This window comes from Pelodiscus sinensis, unplaced genomic scaffold (assembly GCF_049634645.1).
Source record: "Pelodiscus sinensis isolate JC-2024 unplaced genomic scaffold, ASM4963464v1 ctg155, whole genome shotgun sequence".
NCBI lineage: Eukaryota > Metazoa > Chordata > Testudines > Trionychidae > Pelodiscus > Pelodiscus sinensis.
In genome coordinates this window covers 94,145-112,683 of record NW_027465812.1, presented here as the reverse complement: position 1 = coordinate 112,683, position 18,539 = coordinate 94,145, and the positions used below count along the sequence as shown (strand labels likewise).

General features: G+C 51.1%; 1 protein-coding gene across 3 annotated transcripts in view; it reads left to right on the top strand.

Annotated features, from left to right (window-relative positions):
* The window catches only part of LOC102446540 (uncharacterized), a 35,535-nt gene extending 25,382 nt beyond the window's left edge, over positions 1 to 10,153 (top strand). For all 3 annotated transcript variants that reach the window (XM_075914486.1, XM_075914488.1, XM_075914487.1), the window contains one exon: positions 1,372 to 10,153. In XM_075914486.1, coding sequence (XP_075770601.1) covers positions 1,372 to 2,113 — 742 coding nt within the window. In that variant the 3' untranslated portion in view covers positions 2,114 to 10,153. The remainder of the gene's footprint in view (positions 1 to 1,371) is intronic.
* The last annotated feature ends 8,386 nt before the right edge of the window (positions 10,154 to 18,539 follow it).

The following is an 18,539-nucleotide window of genomic DNA, read 5'->3' as shown; positions in this document are numbered from 1 at the left end:
CGCCCTTGTAGCCAAGAAGGCTAATGGCATATTAGGTTGCATTAAGAGGAGCATTGCCAGCAGATCCAGAGATGTCATTATTCCCCTTTATTCGGCTCTGGTGAGGCCACATCTGGAGTGTTGTGTCCAGTTCTGGGCCCCCCACTACAAAAAGGATGTGGATTTATTGGAGCGGGTCCAGCGGAGGGCGACCAAAATGATTCGGGGGCTGGAGCATATGACTTATGAGGAGAGGCTGAGGGACTTGGGTCTGTTTAGTCTGCAGAAGCGAAGAGTGAGGGGGGATTTGATAGCAGCCTTCAACTTCCTGAGGGGAGGTTCCAAAGAGGATGGAGAGAGGCTGTTCTCAGTAGTGACAGATGGCGGAACAAGGAGCAATGGTCTCAAGTTGTGGTGGGAGAGGTCCAGGTTGGATATTAGGAAAAACTATTTCACTAGGAGGGCGGGGAAGCGCTGGGCTGGGTTCCCTAGGGAAGTAGTGGAGTCTCCATCCCTAGAGGTGTTTAAGTCTCGGCTTGACACAGCCCTGGCCGGGTTGATTTAGTTGGCATTGGTCCTGCCTAGCGCAGGGGGTTGGACTTGACCTTCTGAGGTCTCTTCCAGTTCTATGCAGTCGAGTCCCCTGCCCTACAGCAGAACCCAGCACTGTCTAGACCATCCCTGACAGGTGTGTGTCCAACCTGCTCTTCAATACCTCCAGAGATGGGGATTCCACAACCTCGCTAGACAAATTATTCCAGTGTTTAACCACCCTGACACGCAGGAAGCTTTTCCTAATGTCCAACCTAAACCTCCCTTGCTGCGGTTTGAGCCCATTGCTTCTTGTCCTGTCCTCAGAGATTAAAGGCGAATAAGCTACTGGATACTGGTTCAAAAAAGAGCTAGATACGTGAGGACAGGTCTACCAATGGCTGCTAGTCAGGCTGGGCAGGGAGAGTGCCCCTAACCTGCTTGTCAGAGGCTGCGAATGGGCGACAGGGGAGGGATCACTGGATTCCCTGTTGTGTTCACTCCCTCTGGGGCACCTGGCATTGGCCACTGTCAGCCGACAGGACACTGGGCTGGATGGACCTTTGGTCTGACCCAGTCTGGCTGTTCTTATGGTCCCATTGGGCACAGAGTACTCCTCACCTGCAGCAGATGTGCCATTGACCTGATCTAATGTGGCAATTCTGTGGTCACATGTTAAATCTGGTGAGTCTATCTAAAGAACGCATTGAGATTCCCCATCCCCAAGGACCAAACTCCTCCCTGGTGTAAATGAGTGTGGCTGCCATGGATGTCAATAGGAGCACGTCCACACTGCACAAGGTGCAGAGGAGACGATTTACACCTGCAGACTCATTATTTTCTCTCTCTTTCTCCTGCCAGTTTGTCAGGGAAGAAGGAAATCAACCAAACACTGATGGAATTGTTGTCAGTGGCAAGAGACAGATTGCAAGAGCACTTGGCTAAGCTTCGGAAACTTGCAGAGGACATCGACAATGTGCACCGAGGAGCGACAATAGCCAACATTACCGGAGGGGCAGTGGGGATTGCCGGGGGGATAACGACCATTGCAGGCCTTTGTCTCACTCCGTTTACATTTGGAGCATCTCTGGGTCTCTCGCTTGCAGGGCTTGCTGCTGCTACAGCAGGGGGACTGACCAGTGCGGCTGCAACCACCACAGACATGATAACAAGTGCATCAAAGAAGGAGACAGTAGCGAAGCTCTTAGAAAACTGTCAGACCGAGGTGGGAAATATCAGTAAGTGCGCAGAGATCTTCCAGAAACACGTACAGCGCTTGGAATCCTGCGGAGACAACGCTTTTATTGCAGTCGCTCAGATAGGGGCAGGAGCAGGAAGAGTGGTTCTTAATGCCACGAAAATGGTGAAAGCTGGTCAGCTCCTGGCTAATGCTGGGAGAGTTGCAAGGTTTGCAGGAACTGCTACCCGAATTCTAACTGGGGTCACCCTGGGACTGGATATTTTCTTTGTTGCAAAGGATTCTGTGGAACTCCACCAAGGAGCAGAAACGGAGCTGGCAAGAAACATCCGAGAAGCTGTCAACGAAATGGAAAAGATGATCGACCAAGTCAATGAACTATATAAGCTTCCAATTGCAAAGTGACCATTGTGGAAAACTCAGTGGCTCAGTCCTCCAAGATGAGAAACACCCCTTCCCACTGCCTCCCACAGGGACTGAGCATTTCATGTGACCAGGCTAGAAACGCCACGCTCCTATAGAATAGCCCCACTCTTGATTCACACACTTCATGTTTATTACATTTTATACATATTAAAACCTGTCCTAAAAGGAGTAATCATTAACTATCTCAGTAGCAGCAGTAGTTAAGGACTTTCCTGCACCTACACTGGTAACCAATGTGGGTAGCGCATGCTATCCGTTCCTACTTGCTTCTTAACCTCAGTCTGTCCCCCAGCACTGTGTTTTCTTGTGTTTTCGTTGCTTTTTAGCCAGTTGTGAATTTTCATTTTTGGTCTCAGCCCAGGAGCATTTTGGGAAATGAGAGACGTTTGGTTCAGATGTTTGAGTTCATGTGTCTTAAAGAAACCAGAAATGGCCCATATGCTGCTCCTCTAAAAACAGGGGAATCCGTTCTGTTCTCACTTAGCTTACTTTGTAAATTGCATTGAGATTCACCAAGCAGGTTTGAAGAAAGTGAGTGACACATTCTTCCCATGATGAGCATTTAACATTGTTCATGGTGTTCCCTCCTTGAGAAGAAAACTGCCATGCAGTCGGCTCACAGAGCGGGTTTGAGACAGAATTTAAGCAGAACTCGTCTGTTTTGCCTGCCTATGGGTCGTAAGTCGTCCCTGTAAGTGAATGTTTGCCCAATAGGTCTCTGCAGTTACTCTGCTCTTGAGAAGTACCCTGAGCACCAGCAGGCTGTCGCCCTAGAGTCCAAGGCCGTTGCCCTGCAAGGATTCTGCATTTCAATAATGTAAACGGCTTCAGGAGGAAAGGTGTCACGTGGACAGAAAGTCTCACTGCTGCGCTAATCTGCCAGGAACTGTTGAACCAGGATGGCCACTCGAGGCTTGATCCAGCACCAAGCGCTCTGATCCAGGGACATCAATGGAACAACATGCAGGTTAAAAGTGAAAAATAGATTATAGATACTTTGTTGGGTCAGATCCAAGTGTTGAGCACTTTGCCACACTGGGCCCTTACTGAGAAGCCCCTCAGGAAAACCCAATAGCACATCCTCCAACTACAGGACATTAATTTACCTTGTTGCCAAGTCCCGAGATGGACTTTACAAGGAACACAATAGGGAGAAATTCCATGATCTGACCTTTTCAGAGACCTGTTTCCAAATACTTGATTTGAACCACATGGTTTGGTTTTTAGGCCTCAATAAGCTTTACAAATCATAGAATCACAGAGCACTAGGACTGGAAGGGACCTCAAGAGGTCACTGTGCCCAGCCCCCTGCCCTCACAGCAGGACCCAGCATCATCTAGCTCGTCCCTGACAGACGCCTGTCCAACCTGCTCTTAAATATCTCCAGAGACAGGGATTCCACAACCCCCTGGGAAATTTATTCCAGTGTTTCACCACCCTGAGAGGCAGGAACTTTTTCCTAAACCTCCCTTGCTGCAATTTAAGCCCATTGCTTCTTGTCTTATCAGAGGCCAATGAGAACAATTCCCCTCCTCCTTGTAACACTCTTGTAGATACTTGAAACCTGCTATCATGTCCCCTCTGTCTTCTCTTTTCTAAACTAAACAAGCCCAGTTCTTTCAATCTTCCCTCCTAGCTCATGTTCTCTAGACCTTTCATCATTCTTGTCGCTCTTCTCTGGACCCTCTCCAATTTCTCCACATCTTTCTTGAAATGTGGTGCCCAGAACTGGACACAAGACCCCAACTGAGACCTAACCAGCGCAGAGTAGAGCAGAAGAATGACTTCTCGTGTCTTGCTCACAACACTCCTGCTAATGCAGCCCAGAATCATGTTTGATTTTTTTTTTCAGCAGTGTCACACTGTTGACTTGTACTTCGCTTTGTAGGAGGAAACAAGAGCCTGAAGCAGGGATCTGGGGCCTGAACCAAAGTCAGTAGGAGTTATACTCTGGGTAACAGCCAGACCATGTCGCAAGCAGATGTTTGCCTGCAAGTCCCTGTCTCTCAGCACCAAAGGTACATTCCCCAGGGCAGACACACGCCGCTGAGCACACGATAAAACCTCTGGAAACAACAGGAGTGAACGCGAAGCAACGGGCAGTGAACACAGTGGAGGACAGTGCACGGGGAGGCACCAAGCATGTGAGGAATGAGTGAGGAGGTGCATACGGCGTGTAACGGAGATTGTTTGTCTGTCTATAAACGCGGGGCACCTCACTTACCGTGCTGGCTGGCCTAGGGGGTGACAGTGTCTCCATACTTGACTGAGCCAGTTCACTGTCCCGGGTACAAACACAGAGGGGCGACTACGGACGACTAGTCATGTGCTTTGCTTAACAATGAACCTGACCCACGTGCCTCCATAGCTTATGTCTGTGGTCTTTGGGGGCTCTCGCGAGGTCTATTACACTAGCAACTTCCACAGAGCTGGCAAAATAGACTGAGGGAGCATACAAAAATGCACGCACCCCAATGTTTATCATCACTAACGAAGCAGGAAATGTCAGGACACCACACCAGTGAACCCTGATTTTACTGTAACACTGTCCTGAACTAACCCTAGATCCCTTTGTGTATGACTCCTTCCTAGACAGTCACTTCCCATTCTGTATGTGGGAAACAGATTGTTCCTCCCTAAGTGGAGCACTTTGCATTTGTCTTTATTAAACTTCATCCTGTTTACCTCAGACCATTTCTCCAGTTTGTCCAGGTCATTTTGAATTACGACCCTATCCTCCAAAGCACTTGCAACCCCTCCCAGCCTGGTATCGTCTGCAAGCTTAATAAGCGTCCTCTCTATGCTAATATCTAAATCTCTGATGAAGAAATTGAACAGCACTGATCCCAAAACAGCTCCCTGCAGAACCCCACTTGTTCTGCCCTTTCAGCATGACTGTGAACTGTTAATAACTACTCTCTGGTTATCCAGCCAATTACGCACCCACCTTATAGTAGCCCCATCTAGGTTCTATTTCCCTGGTTTATTGATGCCAAGATTCCTCTACCATGGAAAGCACGAATATCTGCACTGACGATGTTCACTGGATTCCAGACATTTGCCCGTTTGTGCGGATAAGAGGTTACTCACTTTGTGCAGTAGCAGAGTTGCTTTGAGACGGCTGCCCCTGCGGACTCTCCCGATTTCACTCACCGACGCCTTCTCGCTCGCTTCCGCCAGTGCCCAATGTAACAACATGCACACAGAAACCCCCTCCTCCCCCGCCATGCAGCGTGTCCCATTCCAGCCACCAAGCAGGCCCTGCCCCGCCCCCCTGTGCACCATGTGGCAGGTCCCATTCCCGACCCCAGCCACCATAAGCCGTGGCTTCCCTGCCATGTGGCAGCCCTGGCCACCAGAGCAGGCCTCTCCCCACCCGCCCCCGGCCCAGGGGCTCCCACACCACGCTATCTTAGCCAGCCCCAATAAAGAAAAACCCTTAAACTATCAAGCGAAGTGTAGCACTGAGGAACTTAACAGGGACGTGCTCAAACGACAAGATGAACGAGGAGCGAGCGTGGTTCTGACCGACGCCGGCAGCAGGAGAGAAGGAACAGACGGTGGCTGCCGTACGTGCCCCCTTCCTTGCCTGTGCAGCCCACCAGCAAGACTGCTACTGTAACTCTCCGACCAGGAGTGCAAATGGAGAACCCCCAGGGATACTCCCCGAAGAATTCAACCACGTCCTTTAGCTCTTGGCAAGATCAGACACATGGGACAGGGTGGGCACAGTCGGCTCCTCTACCAATAGACACAACAGCGCGGGGCAGCAGTGCTGGCAGGCCCACGGTGCACCTACCAAGAGCACTAACACCATGTGCCTGAGCACCCCGAGGAGGACCTCGTGCATTAGCGGGGAGGAGGGGAAACGCAGACAGGAGGCGGGGCAGCCAACGTGAGGTGAGCATCCTCCACCGACCCTGGGATTCAGGTACGAGCAGACAGTGCTGGCGCTGCCCACTGCTGTGTGCAGCAAACAAGTCTCAGTGGGAAACCCCCACCTCTCAGGCTACGTCCTCCCTGAGGGCCCACTCGTGTGCTCTGAAGGGCCTGCCGGGGACATGTGGATTGTGTGTGCAATAGAGTTCCCACAGGGCCAGGGCTTCCTGACACAGGAGATGGAGCTCCACCCCGTCTGTCGGTCTAGAGCCGCGCTACCCTATTGTCTGTCAGGACTGAAACCTGCCTGCCTTCCAGGAGAGGCAAACACCCGACAGGCCAGATGAACTGCTCTGTTCCCTGGCGTTTCTATGCTGTGACTGCTCGGCACGCGACCACATACCTTGTGTGCTGTGCTCTAGCCTGTGTCCGAAGCATCCATCACCAATTGAACTGATGGGGTCTGCCTGGTGAATGGGGATGTCTGCACAGATCATGTCTTCCTGCAGCCACCAGCCCAGGGAGACCAGCACATCCAATGGTGGAAGAGCCGGGCTGTATGCCCGAGCGAGCCAGGCCTGCAAGGGGCGGAGGTATAGCCAGGAGCACTGCACCACATACACATGCCACCATACGGCCTAGCAGCCTCATGCAATTCCCGGCTGGTGTCAGAGGCTGCTCACAGGCCCAGAGCAGCGTCTCTTAAGGCTATGAGCCTGGCCCTTGAAGGGCTGTTGAGTCCAGCTGCACTCCCATGAACTCTGTGTCCTGTGTAGGGCCGAGGGTGGACTTCCCCTAGTTGAATAAAGGTGTCTGATCAGGTCTACATGCTGTAGCACATGGGCTCTCAAAGCAGCCCCGATTAGCCAGTTGTCTAAATAGGGGAAACTTGCACGCTGTGCCTCCCGAGGAAGGCTGCCCCCACCACCATACATTCGTAAAGGCCCTGGGGGCTGTAGACAGGCCGAACGGGAGGAAGGATGTTAAATGTTAATCAACTAATCGAGTAGTAGATGGAACTTCCAGTGACCACTCGATTAGTCGATAGGGGAGCGCTCACTGTTCCGCTGTGCCTCTCCCTTTGAAATGCACACGATCCACAGCAGCTCCCGCACATTTCAAACAGACAGGTGCAGCAGGAGGGATGTTCTGCCTCCTGTTCCCCATGAAGACAGTGCTGGAGGGAACTGGCTTTTAAGCCAGCTCCCCCACCCCAGCCCCTGCTCCCCCCCCACTTGCTGCCTCTCTCTGATAGAGGCAGCAAGGGTGAGGGGGGGGAAGTGACTAGTCAATGACTACTCAATTATCCAATAAGCTTATGCTCATCGAATAGTCAACTAATCGCTTACATCCCTAAATGGGAGGATCACAAACTGGTAATGGTCTCTTCTGACCGTGAATCAGAGGAACCGCCTGTGCGGTGGAACAACAGAAATATGCACCCTGGAAGTCAGAGCTAGTCAACATGTGGCCCAGGGCCCATGCGTTTGCGGCCCTCAGTGCGGTTTGGGTTTACGTGAGGCACAACACACGGCCCGCGGGTGGGAGCCAAAACAAAAAAGGAGTCAATAGAATGGTCTTCGGTTTCAATTCCTGGACTGCCATTGCTCATTCCAAGTGCTGTCCTATGGGTGGAAATCAGGTCAATGTTGCCTTTTATTAATATCAGCAGAACGGACTTACATGGGGCCTGCGTGTTGGGTCGTCTTGCCTTATTCTTTGTGTTCATGCCCGTCAGTGTGAAAGAGGCTATCTGCATAGATTTGCATGTACACGCAACCACACTTAAGGTGCAGCCCTCGGCACGTGCTGTGAGTATCACTGTGGCCTGAGCCGGAGTTGAGTAGCCCTGATCTAAGTCAAGGGCATCAGCTCAGTCCCCCGGATCAAGAGAGGAAATGATTGAGGCCAACGTGACCATTCTGAACCTTGTTATCTTTATGAAGGCACTGAGCCCTCTGAGATCCAAAATGGAGAGGAGACCCCCTTTGGATTTTGGGATTAAAAAGTAACTAGAGTAAAGCCCTGTGGAAGAAAACATTGTCCTCACTCTGAGTTTGTAAGCAACAAGTAGCTAGAGGCAGTTTTATTACGAGCTGCAGCAAGGGAAAAACTGGTTCGGACAGGGGGGAGTCCCCCCCTCACCGAGGCAGATCTTTGAATACAAGCAATTATGAAGCAGTTTATATACTGTCTATTAAATATAATAACAATAACAATTAGTCTCCTTCTTATTCTAAACACTAATGGCTAACAATTATTTAGTTCCACCTAGATGCTCTTTATCTCAAGGTCCTTGCCAGAGTCAGCATTCTATCCTTATCTCCGTATGGAGGCGAGAGGCGAAGGCAGCATCTAATTACAGATCTCGCGTTGTCAGGCCACAGACTTAGCCTGACTCTTGCTCTCTTGTTAACAAGACCAAGATGGCTGCACACAAATTCCCTTATTCCCTTTTCCTGCTTCCACAGCCCCTTTCCCTGAACTCTGGCAGAACCAACTCCCCTGCTCCCAGCTGCAGGAGCAAACACACCTCCTGATGCAGAAGATACTCGTGAGAAGGGTCCCTGAAGGGGGACTGGGAAGGGGGGCGGGAGAACAGGGAGGCAAGGAATGGGACAAGTATCCCACTCTTACCATGTCTAGGATCCACCGATCTGAGGTGATCCTGCTCCAGGCAGGGTGGAAGTGGGATAAACGGTTGACAAAGGGACGATGTAATGTTGGGACTGTAACTCCGCCCTCGGGCGCTCCTTCAAAAGCCCAACCTAGGCCTCTGTGCCTTGTTCGAGGGGTCTGTGTGCTGGTCCAAGGCAGCCCAGGACAGTCTCCTGTAGGCCCTGCCATTATTGTTACGTTTCCTCCTCCTGCTGGAGTCCAGCATCAGGGGTGGGGAGGGGGCCTAAGGTTGATGGGGCACCTCTGTGAGGCCAGCATATGAATGTCAGCGTGGCCCTGCAGTCCTTGAGGCTGTGCAATTTGCTGCCCGCCTGTTCAGGAAACAGTCCAGACCCTTTGAATGGAAGGTCCCGAATAGTAGTTTGCACCTCGGATCCAGTACCCGTGACTGGCAGCCAGGAACTCAGCCGCAGGGACAGGCCCATGGCCATGGAATAAACAACGGAGTCTGCAACATCCGAAGTTGCCTATAGGGTGTGCAAGATGCACCTCTTCCGCCAAGGCACCCAACGCCTGACAGGAATCGCATGGAAATAATTCTTCGAACTTATCCACAGCTGCCCAAGAGCTGTACTCATTGCCTGAAGACTGGCAATTCCCGGTTCTAGGCCTGCTGTGGCATTGGCCTTGCAGCCTACTAGGTCCAGCTTTTTGTTCTCCTTGCTTTTCGGAGTGGGCCCTGGCTGCCCGTCTTCCCGTAGGTTTGGCATCCTGTACGAATAGGGACCCCGGGGGAACACGGGTGAATAGGTGCTCAGAGCCAGACTGGGATACAAATACCACTGGCACACAGAAGGGGGCGGAACAATGCAGGTGTTTGCCACAGTGTTTTGGAGATTTTGGCCACTATTTAGCAGGAGTGGCACCCCGGTGGGAGAATCTGCTGTATGAATCTCCACCACTTCACTGCCTGGACCCCTAGGTTCTGAGCTAGTTTCTTCAATAGCTCCTGGCGGGCTCTAGCGTCCATGGCCAGCACAGATGATGAAGGTTCAGCTAGGGCCTCATCAGGGGACAACAGAGAAATCCCTGGGTGGCGACTGTTCCCCACCCTGACGGCTATCTAGGATCTGGGGTGGGCCCGGAGCGGTCACCAGGATAGACATGGCCTCACCCTCTACTGGTGGTCTGCTCTCCTGCTTTTGTGGGCACAGCCTGCACTCCAACGCTGCTGCCGAGGAAAGGGTGTAGCTGATGGGGTGCCTCGGGGGTACAAATAAGCAGACCCCATCTGAGACGTCGTCTGTCCCTGGGCTTGATGATAGGTCCATGGGTCCAGAATGGCCACTGGACTTGAGGTTGCCATTGTGGGGGCCATGTCTGGTGAGTGGTGCTGAACCTGGTGATAGGCCATAGCCATCAGCTTGCCCCAGTGCTGGATAAGATGTTATATTTCAAGTCATTTACTAATCGAATACTCAATGAGGCATCTTCACCTCTGAAGTGTAGCAACAGCCCCAGGGCTGCTGCTACACTTTAAAGGCGAAAGTGCTGTGGGGAGCACGGGGCCAGTGGGGCAGTCCCGCTGGCCCCATGCTTCCCATGGCATTTCAGAGCAGCAGCACCACATGGAGTCCGGGGTCCCCGCTGACCCAAAGCTCCATGTAGTGCTGCCGCTTTGAAACGTCGCAGGGAGCCCGGCATCAGGCTGCACGCAGCGTTTCAAAACAGCATCGCCACATGGAGCCTGCGGTCAGGTGCGGACTCCCATGCTGACCCTGGGCTCCATGCAGCGCTGACACTTTGAAATGCCACATGCAGCCTGGGGACACCCCAGCTGGCCCTGGGCTGCACATGGTGTTTCGAAGTGGCAGCACCGTGTGGAGCCCGGGGTCTGGATCCACGCTCCACACGGCACTGCTGATTTGATGTACCTCCTCCTCTTCCCCCCCTTGCTGCCTCTTTCTGATAGAGGCAGCAAAGGGGGTGGGGGAGCAACTAGTTCACATCCGTAGTGCTGGACCCTCAGAGCCAGGGGTGGCTCCAGTACTAGAGACCGTGATGACGCCAGAGGCGCCAGTGCCGGGTGAGTAGGTGAGGTCACCGGTGCCTGTGTTGATGATGGTTGCAGTGCCAAATGTCTGTCCAGCGATGCCTAGGCGCAGGACTCCTCGCAGCGCTCCGCTGAGTGTGGCGAAGATGTCAGCTCTACTGAGTCCTGAGCCATGTCCAAGGTGTCTGGCGTGGAAGGTTGTCAGACACCCTTCACGAGTGTGTCCTGCAAGTCCGAACAGCCGGCCCGTGCTGAGCTCAGTTGGCACCTAATCAGTGCCGGAGCCCCCAAGTGCATCGGCAAAGATTTAGCCAAGTGTCCTACTTGCAGATGCACCCTGTGCTCATGCCAGGACGGAGCTCTGCCTCTGCAGGCCTTCTTCCATTTCTGCAGCACCAGTGATTGAGCGGTACTGAGGTGCCCTACCGGGGCCCAGTGCCGCCGAAGGTCTCGGCAATGCTGATGGCTTGCTCACCAATCCTGGTGCGCTTCAAACCACTGGAGCTGAAGCCAGTGCCAGAGATTAGAGGGCTGACTGCATAATTAGGAGTTTAAGCCTGGAATCCCTCTCCCTTTGCTCATAGGCTTAAAAGCTCTGCAAATCTTGCAGCTATAGGTCAGGTGTCCTTCCCCAAGGCACTTCAAACAGGTGTCATGGGGATTGCTGTGGGGCATGGGTTTCAAGCACTGGGAACAAGGCTTGAAGCAATGTGGTCCAGGCATCTCCCCGGGGGCGGGGTGGGGAGAACCATCATGGCAGACTTCCGCTAACACTAAAACTACTACACTAACTACAACCTATTGAAATGAAAACTATTTACAGGTGAACCGCTAAGGACACACTTGCAAGCACAAGCAAGAACCATTCCAAGGGCTGTCTGGGTGGTGAGGAGGAACTGAGGAGTAGATTACAGTTGAAAATGACTGCAATAAAGACCAAAAACATGGTTAGGATGATGATACAGCCCTGTTTGACTCCTGTTTGTTTTTTGAAAGGTTCACTCCAGGAGCCAGTGCTGCTCAGAACAGTCGCTTTCATGTGCTCTTGAAGCAACTTTAGGACGCTGATGTATTTATCAGGCCATCCAATCCTTGAGAGTACAGTCCAACAGGCACAATTCACTGTGTCAAAGGCTTTAGTTAGGTCAATAAGAGCCGTGTGAAGTAGTCAGTTTTGCTCCCAACACTTCTCTTGTAGTTGCCGTGCAAGGAAGATCATATCTGCAATTCTGTGAAATGGTTGGAAGCTACTCTGTGACTCTGGTAAAGTTTCTTCAGACAGGGGCAGAAGACAGGTTGCAAGGACTCAGGCCAAAACTTTGGCTGCAATGGCAAGGAGAGAGATACCACGACAGGGGATAAAGTGGACTGTGGAAACTTTTTAAAGAGAGTAACAATCAAGGCATCCCTCATTTCACTGGGTATCTCCTTTATCCAGATTTTAAGGATAAGCAGGCAAAGCTCCTGAATTAACAACGGCGGACCAACTGGCTCCAATGTGCCTCAATTTCTTCCTGAAACACTAATGGAAACTTTTCTTCTAAGACTGCTTGGAAGTGGTCATGCTTAATGGAGTCCTTCAGATCTTGAACCTTTAACTTGCATCTGACCTACTTCTTTTGCAGCCTCCGCTGGGGGCCATCTTAATGTTCATTGTGAATGAAATGAGGCGACGATCGGTCCAGCAGTCATCAGCACTTGTCACTGCTCTTTTGAGAAGTACGTCACAGCAATCTCGAGCATGAACTACGATATAGTCGAGACCATGTCAGAGCTTTGAACGCGGGTGTCTCCACGATGTTCTGAACTTGCCCTTTTGCCAAAAGAGGGTGTTTGTGATGCTAAGCTCATGGTCAGTACACTTGATCAGGAGCAGGATTCCATTTGAGTTGCTTTTGCCAACTCCTCCTCCTGATTGTTCCTTTCCACAGGTCTGAGTCTCTTCCAACACGTGCATTGAAATTCCCCAGAAAAATCTTATCTTCTTTAGGGGTCTCCGATAAAACGGTTTCCAGCTGAGAGTAGAACATAAGAACGGCCGTACTGGGTCAGACCAAAGGTCCATCTAGCCCAGTTTCCTGTCTGCCGACAGTGGCCAGCACCAGGTGCCCCAGAGAGGGTGGACCGAAGACAATGATCAAGCGATTTGTCTCCTGCCATCCCTCTCCAGCCTCTGACAGACAGAGGCCAAGGACACCATTTTATCCCCTGGCTAATAGCCTTTTATGGACCTAACCTCCATAAAATTATCTAGCTTCTCTTTAAACTCTATTCTAGTCCTAGCCTTCACAGCCTCCTCTGGCAAGGAGTTCCACAGGTTGACTACACGCTGTGTGAAGAACTTTCTTTTATTAGTTTTAAACCTGCTACCCATTAATTTCATTTGGTGTCCTCTAGTTCTTCTATTTAGGGAACTAATAAATAACTTTTCTTTATTCGCTCTCTCCACACCACTCATGATTTTATAGACCTCTATCATATCCCCCCTCAGTCTCCTCTTTTCTAAACTGAAAAGTCCCAGTCTCTTTAACCTCTCCTCATATGGGACCCATTCCAAACCCCTAATCATTTTAGTTGCCCTTTTCTGAACCCTTTCCAAGGCCAAAATATCTTTTTTGAGGTGAGGAAACCACATCTGTACACAGTATTCAAGATGTGGGCGTACCATAGTTTTATACAGGGGCAGTAAGATATTCTGGGTCTTATTTTCTATCCCTTTCCTAATAATTCCTAGCATCCTATTTGCCTTTTTGACCGCCGCTGCACACTGTGTGGAAGTTTTCAGAGAACTGTCCACGGTAACACCAAGATCTCTTTCCTGATTTATCGTAGCCAAATTAGCCCCCATCATACTGTACGTGTAGTTGGGGTTATTTATCCCAATGTGCATTACTTTACACCAGTGGTCTCCAATCTTTTTACACCCAAGATCACTTTTTAAATGACAGACCAAGGCAAGATCTACCGCCCGGCCCTTCCTTGAAGCCCTGCCCTCTCTATTTTCCCCCTTTCCATCACTTGCTATCCCCAATCCTTATACTGCTGCTTTAAAAAAAAAATCTTCTGTAGGAAGAGGTTTTTCTAACATTTGGCCTGTCTAGACTGGACCAAATGTCAGAAAAAAAAACCCTTCTTTTGGAAGCCACCTTATTCCTTGTGGAAAGAGGAATATAGGGGTGACCAAAAGCACCTGTTTGCTCTTCCACTAAAAACGTGGAAGAACAAACGCAACCCTGGATGCAGAAGAGTTTTTCTGGGATATCTCCAGAATCCTGAAAAACTCCTACAGTCTAGCCGGACCCCCGCTGGGTTGAGACAGGATGTGTAGGCTCTGGGGTGGGAATGAGGGATTTGGGTGTGGGAAGGGGTGAGAGGTGCAAGCTCTGGGAGGAAATCTGGATGCAGGAGGAGGAGAAGGGGACACTGGCTCGGGGAGGGGGCTCCAGGCTGGGCAGTGTTGGGATACTAGGCAAGGGTATCATGGGGTATAACAGCTGGAGCTAGACACAGCCTCACTGGGCTGAGCGCAGGGCAGCCGGGCTGGAGGGAAGAGAAGTGGCTGCCCAGCCAGCGGACCATGGCACTCAGCCAGGATGCACCAAACTCCACGTGGGCAGGCACAGAGGAGAAGCCGCCAATCAGCTGGAGCGCGGGGCAGCCTCTTTCAGCTGAAAGCCACAGTCAGCTTGTCTGGGGTGTTTCAGCTCTCCAGACCTCCCAGCTCCCACTATTCCTCGCAGCTACTCACCTGTGTTGTTGCTCGGTGAGTAGCTGCTCCTCAAATGAGGAAATCTAATGTAAATGTACTGTGCATGTGCGCAGTTCAGAGAGGGCTCAAGAGCTACTCTTAGAGCCTCAACATCTACCGGTAGTTCGCGATCTACTGGTTGGCGACCACGGCTTTACACTTATCCACATTAAATTTCATTTGCCATTTTGTTGCCCAATCACTCAGTTTGGTGAGATCTTTTTGGAGTCCCTCACAGTCTGCTTCTGTCTTGACTATCCTAAACAGTTTGGTATCGTCTGCAAACTTTACCACCTCACTGCTTACCCCTTTCTCCAGATCATTTATGAATAAGTTGAAAAGGATTGGTCCCAGGACTGACCCTTGGGGGACACCACTAGTTACCCCTCTCCAATCTGAAAATTTACCATTTATTCCTACCCTTTGTTTCCTGTCTTTTAACCAGTTCTCAATCCAAGAAAGGACCTTCCCTCTTATCCCATGGCCATGTAATTTACACAAGAGCCTTTGGTGAGGGACCTTGTCAAAGGCTTTCTGAAAATCTAAGTATACTACATCTACTGGATCCCCCTTGTCCGCATGTTTGTTAACCCCGTCAAAGAACTCTAACAGATTAGTAAAACAGGATTTCCCTTTATAGAAACCATGTTGACATTTGTTCAACAAATTATGTTCTTCTACATGCTTCACAATTTTATTCTTTACTATTGTTTTGAATAATTTGCCCGGTAATGAAGTTAGACTTACCGGTCTGTAATTGCCAGGATCGCCTCTAGAGCCCTTTTTAAATATTGGTGTCACGTTGGCTACCTTCCAGTCATTAGGTACAGAAGCTGATTTAAAGGATAGGTTACAAACCACAGATAATAGCTCAGCAATTTCCCATTTGAGTTCTTTTAGAACCCTTGGATGAATGCCATCCAGTCCCGGAGATTTGTTAACATTAAGTTTTTCTATTTGTTCTGAAACCTCCTCTAATGACACTTCAATCCGGGACAGTTCCTCAGATTCATCACCCACAAAGGACGGTGCAGATTCAGGAATCTCCCCAACGTCCTCAGCCGTGAAGATTGAAGCAAAGAAAGAAAAGGTTACTCACCTTGTGCAGTAACTTCTGTTCTTCGAGATGTGTGTCCCCGTGGGTGCTCCACTACAGGTGTCGGGCTCGTCCCGGCGCCGCAAACCGGAAACTTCTTCGTAGCAGTAGCCCCCTCCGGAGGACCGCGCGTGCGCAGTGTGTCCCGCGGCGTTCGCGCCTTTTCTGCGTCGCGCGGTCCGACCCGCCAGTTCCTCCTAGCCGGAACATCTGCAAGATACAAGAGAGATCTCCGAAGCAGGGAGGAGGGCGGGTCGTGGAGCACCCACGGGGACACACATCTCGAAGAACAGAAGTTACTGCACAAGGTGAGTAACCTTTTCTTCTTCTTCGAGTGATGTCCCCGTGGGTGCTCCACTACAGGTGAGTATGAAGCAGTCACCCTCGCACTGATTGTGCTTCGGATTTACTTGTGCACGGACGAAAGGACTGCTTGAGCGACTGCTGTGTCAGCGACCTTGAGACGGTCAAGGGCATAGTGTCTAGCGAAGGTGGATGCGGACGACCATGTCGCTGCCCTGCATATGTCTGTAAGAGATACATTTTTCATAAAAGCCGTGGAGGCAGCCATACTTCTGGTTGAATGCGCTGTTAGCGAACAGGGCAGAGATTTCCCCCTGAGAGTGTAGCAACGGGTGATGCAGTTAACTATATGTTTGGAAATACGTTGGGACGACAGCTGATGACCTTTAGAGCGATCAGCGAGTGATAATAGCAAACGCGGAGACTTCCGGAATGGACGTGTTCTGTCAAGGTAAAATGCCAATGCCCTTCTAATGTCCAGAGTGTGCCAGCGGGCTTCCTCCGGTGTAGCATGTGGTTTGGGGTAGAAAGTAGGGAAGATTATAGGTTCATTGACATGAAAGGACGAGTTGACTTTTGGCAAGAAGGATGGGTGACATCTCAGTGAGACTCCCTGCTGAGTGAACATCGTGTATGGCGGGTCCGCTGAGAGTGCTGCAAGCTCTGAAACTCGCCGAGCTGAGGCTATTGCCAGGAGAAAGGTAACCTTTATCGTGAGAATTTGTAACTCACAAGTCGCAAGTGGTTCAAATGGTGGGCGGGTAAGGGTGTCCAGTACAAGGCCAAGGTCCCATGGCTGCGGGATAGGCTTGTGTGGTGGACAAATATTGGAAATTCCCTTGAGAAATTTCTTCGTAAGTGGATGAGAGAAAACGGAAAAGCTCTCTATGGGAGCGTGAAAAGCCGAAATAGCTGCCAAGTGTACTTTTAGCGAAGCAGCGGCCAATCCTTGGGAGTGTAAATGCAGGACGTAGTCCAGAATACGCTGGATCTGCACATTTAGGGGGTTAATGGCTTGTGGCCGGCACCAGGCTGAGAAGCGACGCCACTTATAGATGTACGATCGTTGGGTGCTGTGTCGTCTGCTTTGCACGAGTACATCCATGACTGCTTGGGAGCAGGTTAACTCTAGGCCCTGGAGCCAGTTAGGAGCCAAGCTGTCAGGTGCAAGCGGTCGACATCCGGGTGGAGAAAGTTGCCGTTTTGTTGTGAGATCAAGTTGTTGATCCTTGGAAGACGTTGAGGTCTGGACACCGACATCTGCATGAGTTGCGTGAGCCAAGTCTGGCGCGGCCAGAAGGGAGCCACGAGGATTACTGTCGCCGAGTCTGATAGTATTTTCTGTATTACCCGCGGTATCAGCGGGATTGGGGGAAAAGCGTAGAGGAGATGGTACGCCCCCCAATTGAGAAGGAAGGCATCCCCCAAGGATTGGTTGTCTATCCCCGCTCTCGAACAGTAAGAGCGGCACTTCCTGTTGTCGCGAGTGGCAAAGAGGTCGATCTCTGGGTAACCCCATGCCCGAAACAGATCGAGGGCTACAGAGTGAAGGAGCTCCCATTCGTGTTGGGAGTGGAATGATCTGCTGAGCGTGTCCGCAATTATATTGGTTTTGCCGGGGAGATAGGAAGCTACGAGCGCGATCCTGTGGCGGATCGCCCAGTTCCACAGGCGCACTGCTTCCGCACACAAAGTCCTGGACCGGGCCCTGCCTTGCCGGTTGATGTAGTAAACCGTGCATATGTTGTCGGTAAGGACTTGTATGGTGGTCCCCTGTATATGTTGGACAAAGTGGCGGCATGCGTTGAAGACTGCCCTGAGCTCCAGGAAGTTTATATGGAGTAGGGATTCCTGATGGGACCACAGTCCCTGAATCCGGTAGTGCAACATATGCGCCCCCCAGCCTATTAGCGACGCGTCCGTGGTCAATTGAATGGATGGGGGCTGGATCCGGAATGGAACGCCTGCTAGAGTATTGGCAGGTAGAGTCCACCAAACGAGCGATTTCCTGACTCGGGCAGGGATGGTTATGAAAGTGTTGATATTGGTAATGCCCGGTTTGTAGGCTATGAGGAGCCAATGTTGCAGACATCGCATGCGGAGGCGAGCATGGGCTATGACGTATGTGGTAGAGGCCATGTGGCCCAATAGTTTCAGGCAGGTAAGGTAAGGGACCTTCGGGGCTGTGAGCAAGACGTTCGATAGGTCTCGAATGGTGTCGGCTCTGTCCGTAGGCAGATACGCCATAGCAGTGGTAGAGTCTAGTCTGGCCCCAATGAACACGATGGACTGGGCCGGAGTTAGAGTAGATTTTGGCAGATTGATAATTAGGCCAAGGGTCTCGAAGATGCCTTTTGTAGTGGCAACTGCCATCTCGGCTTGTTCTCTCGAAGGTGCTGAGAGGAGGTAGTCGTCGAGATAAGGGAAGATGGTGATCCCCGCTCGACGGAGGTATGCCGCTATGACTGCCATGGTCTTTGAAAATACTCTCGGAGCTACGGATAGGCCGAAGGGAAGTACCGCATATTGGTAGTGGTCGTCTCCGACGGTGAATCGCAGAAACCTCCTGTGAGCTGGATGGATAGGAATGTGGAAGTATGCGTCCTGCAGGTCGAGAGACGCGAACCAATCCCCCTTTTGTAGTGTTGGAATGATGGAACCCAGAGTAACCATCTTGAATCTGTATCTTCGCAGGTAGCGGTTGAGA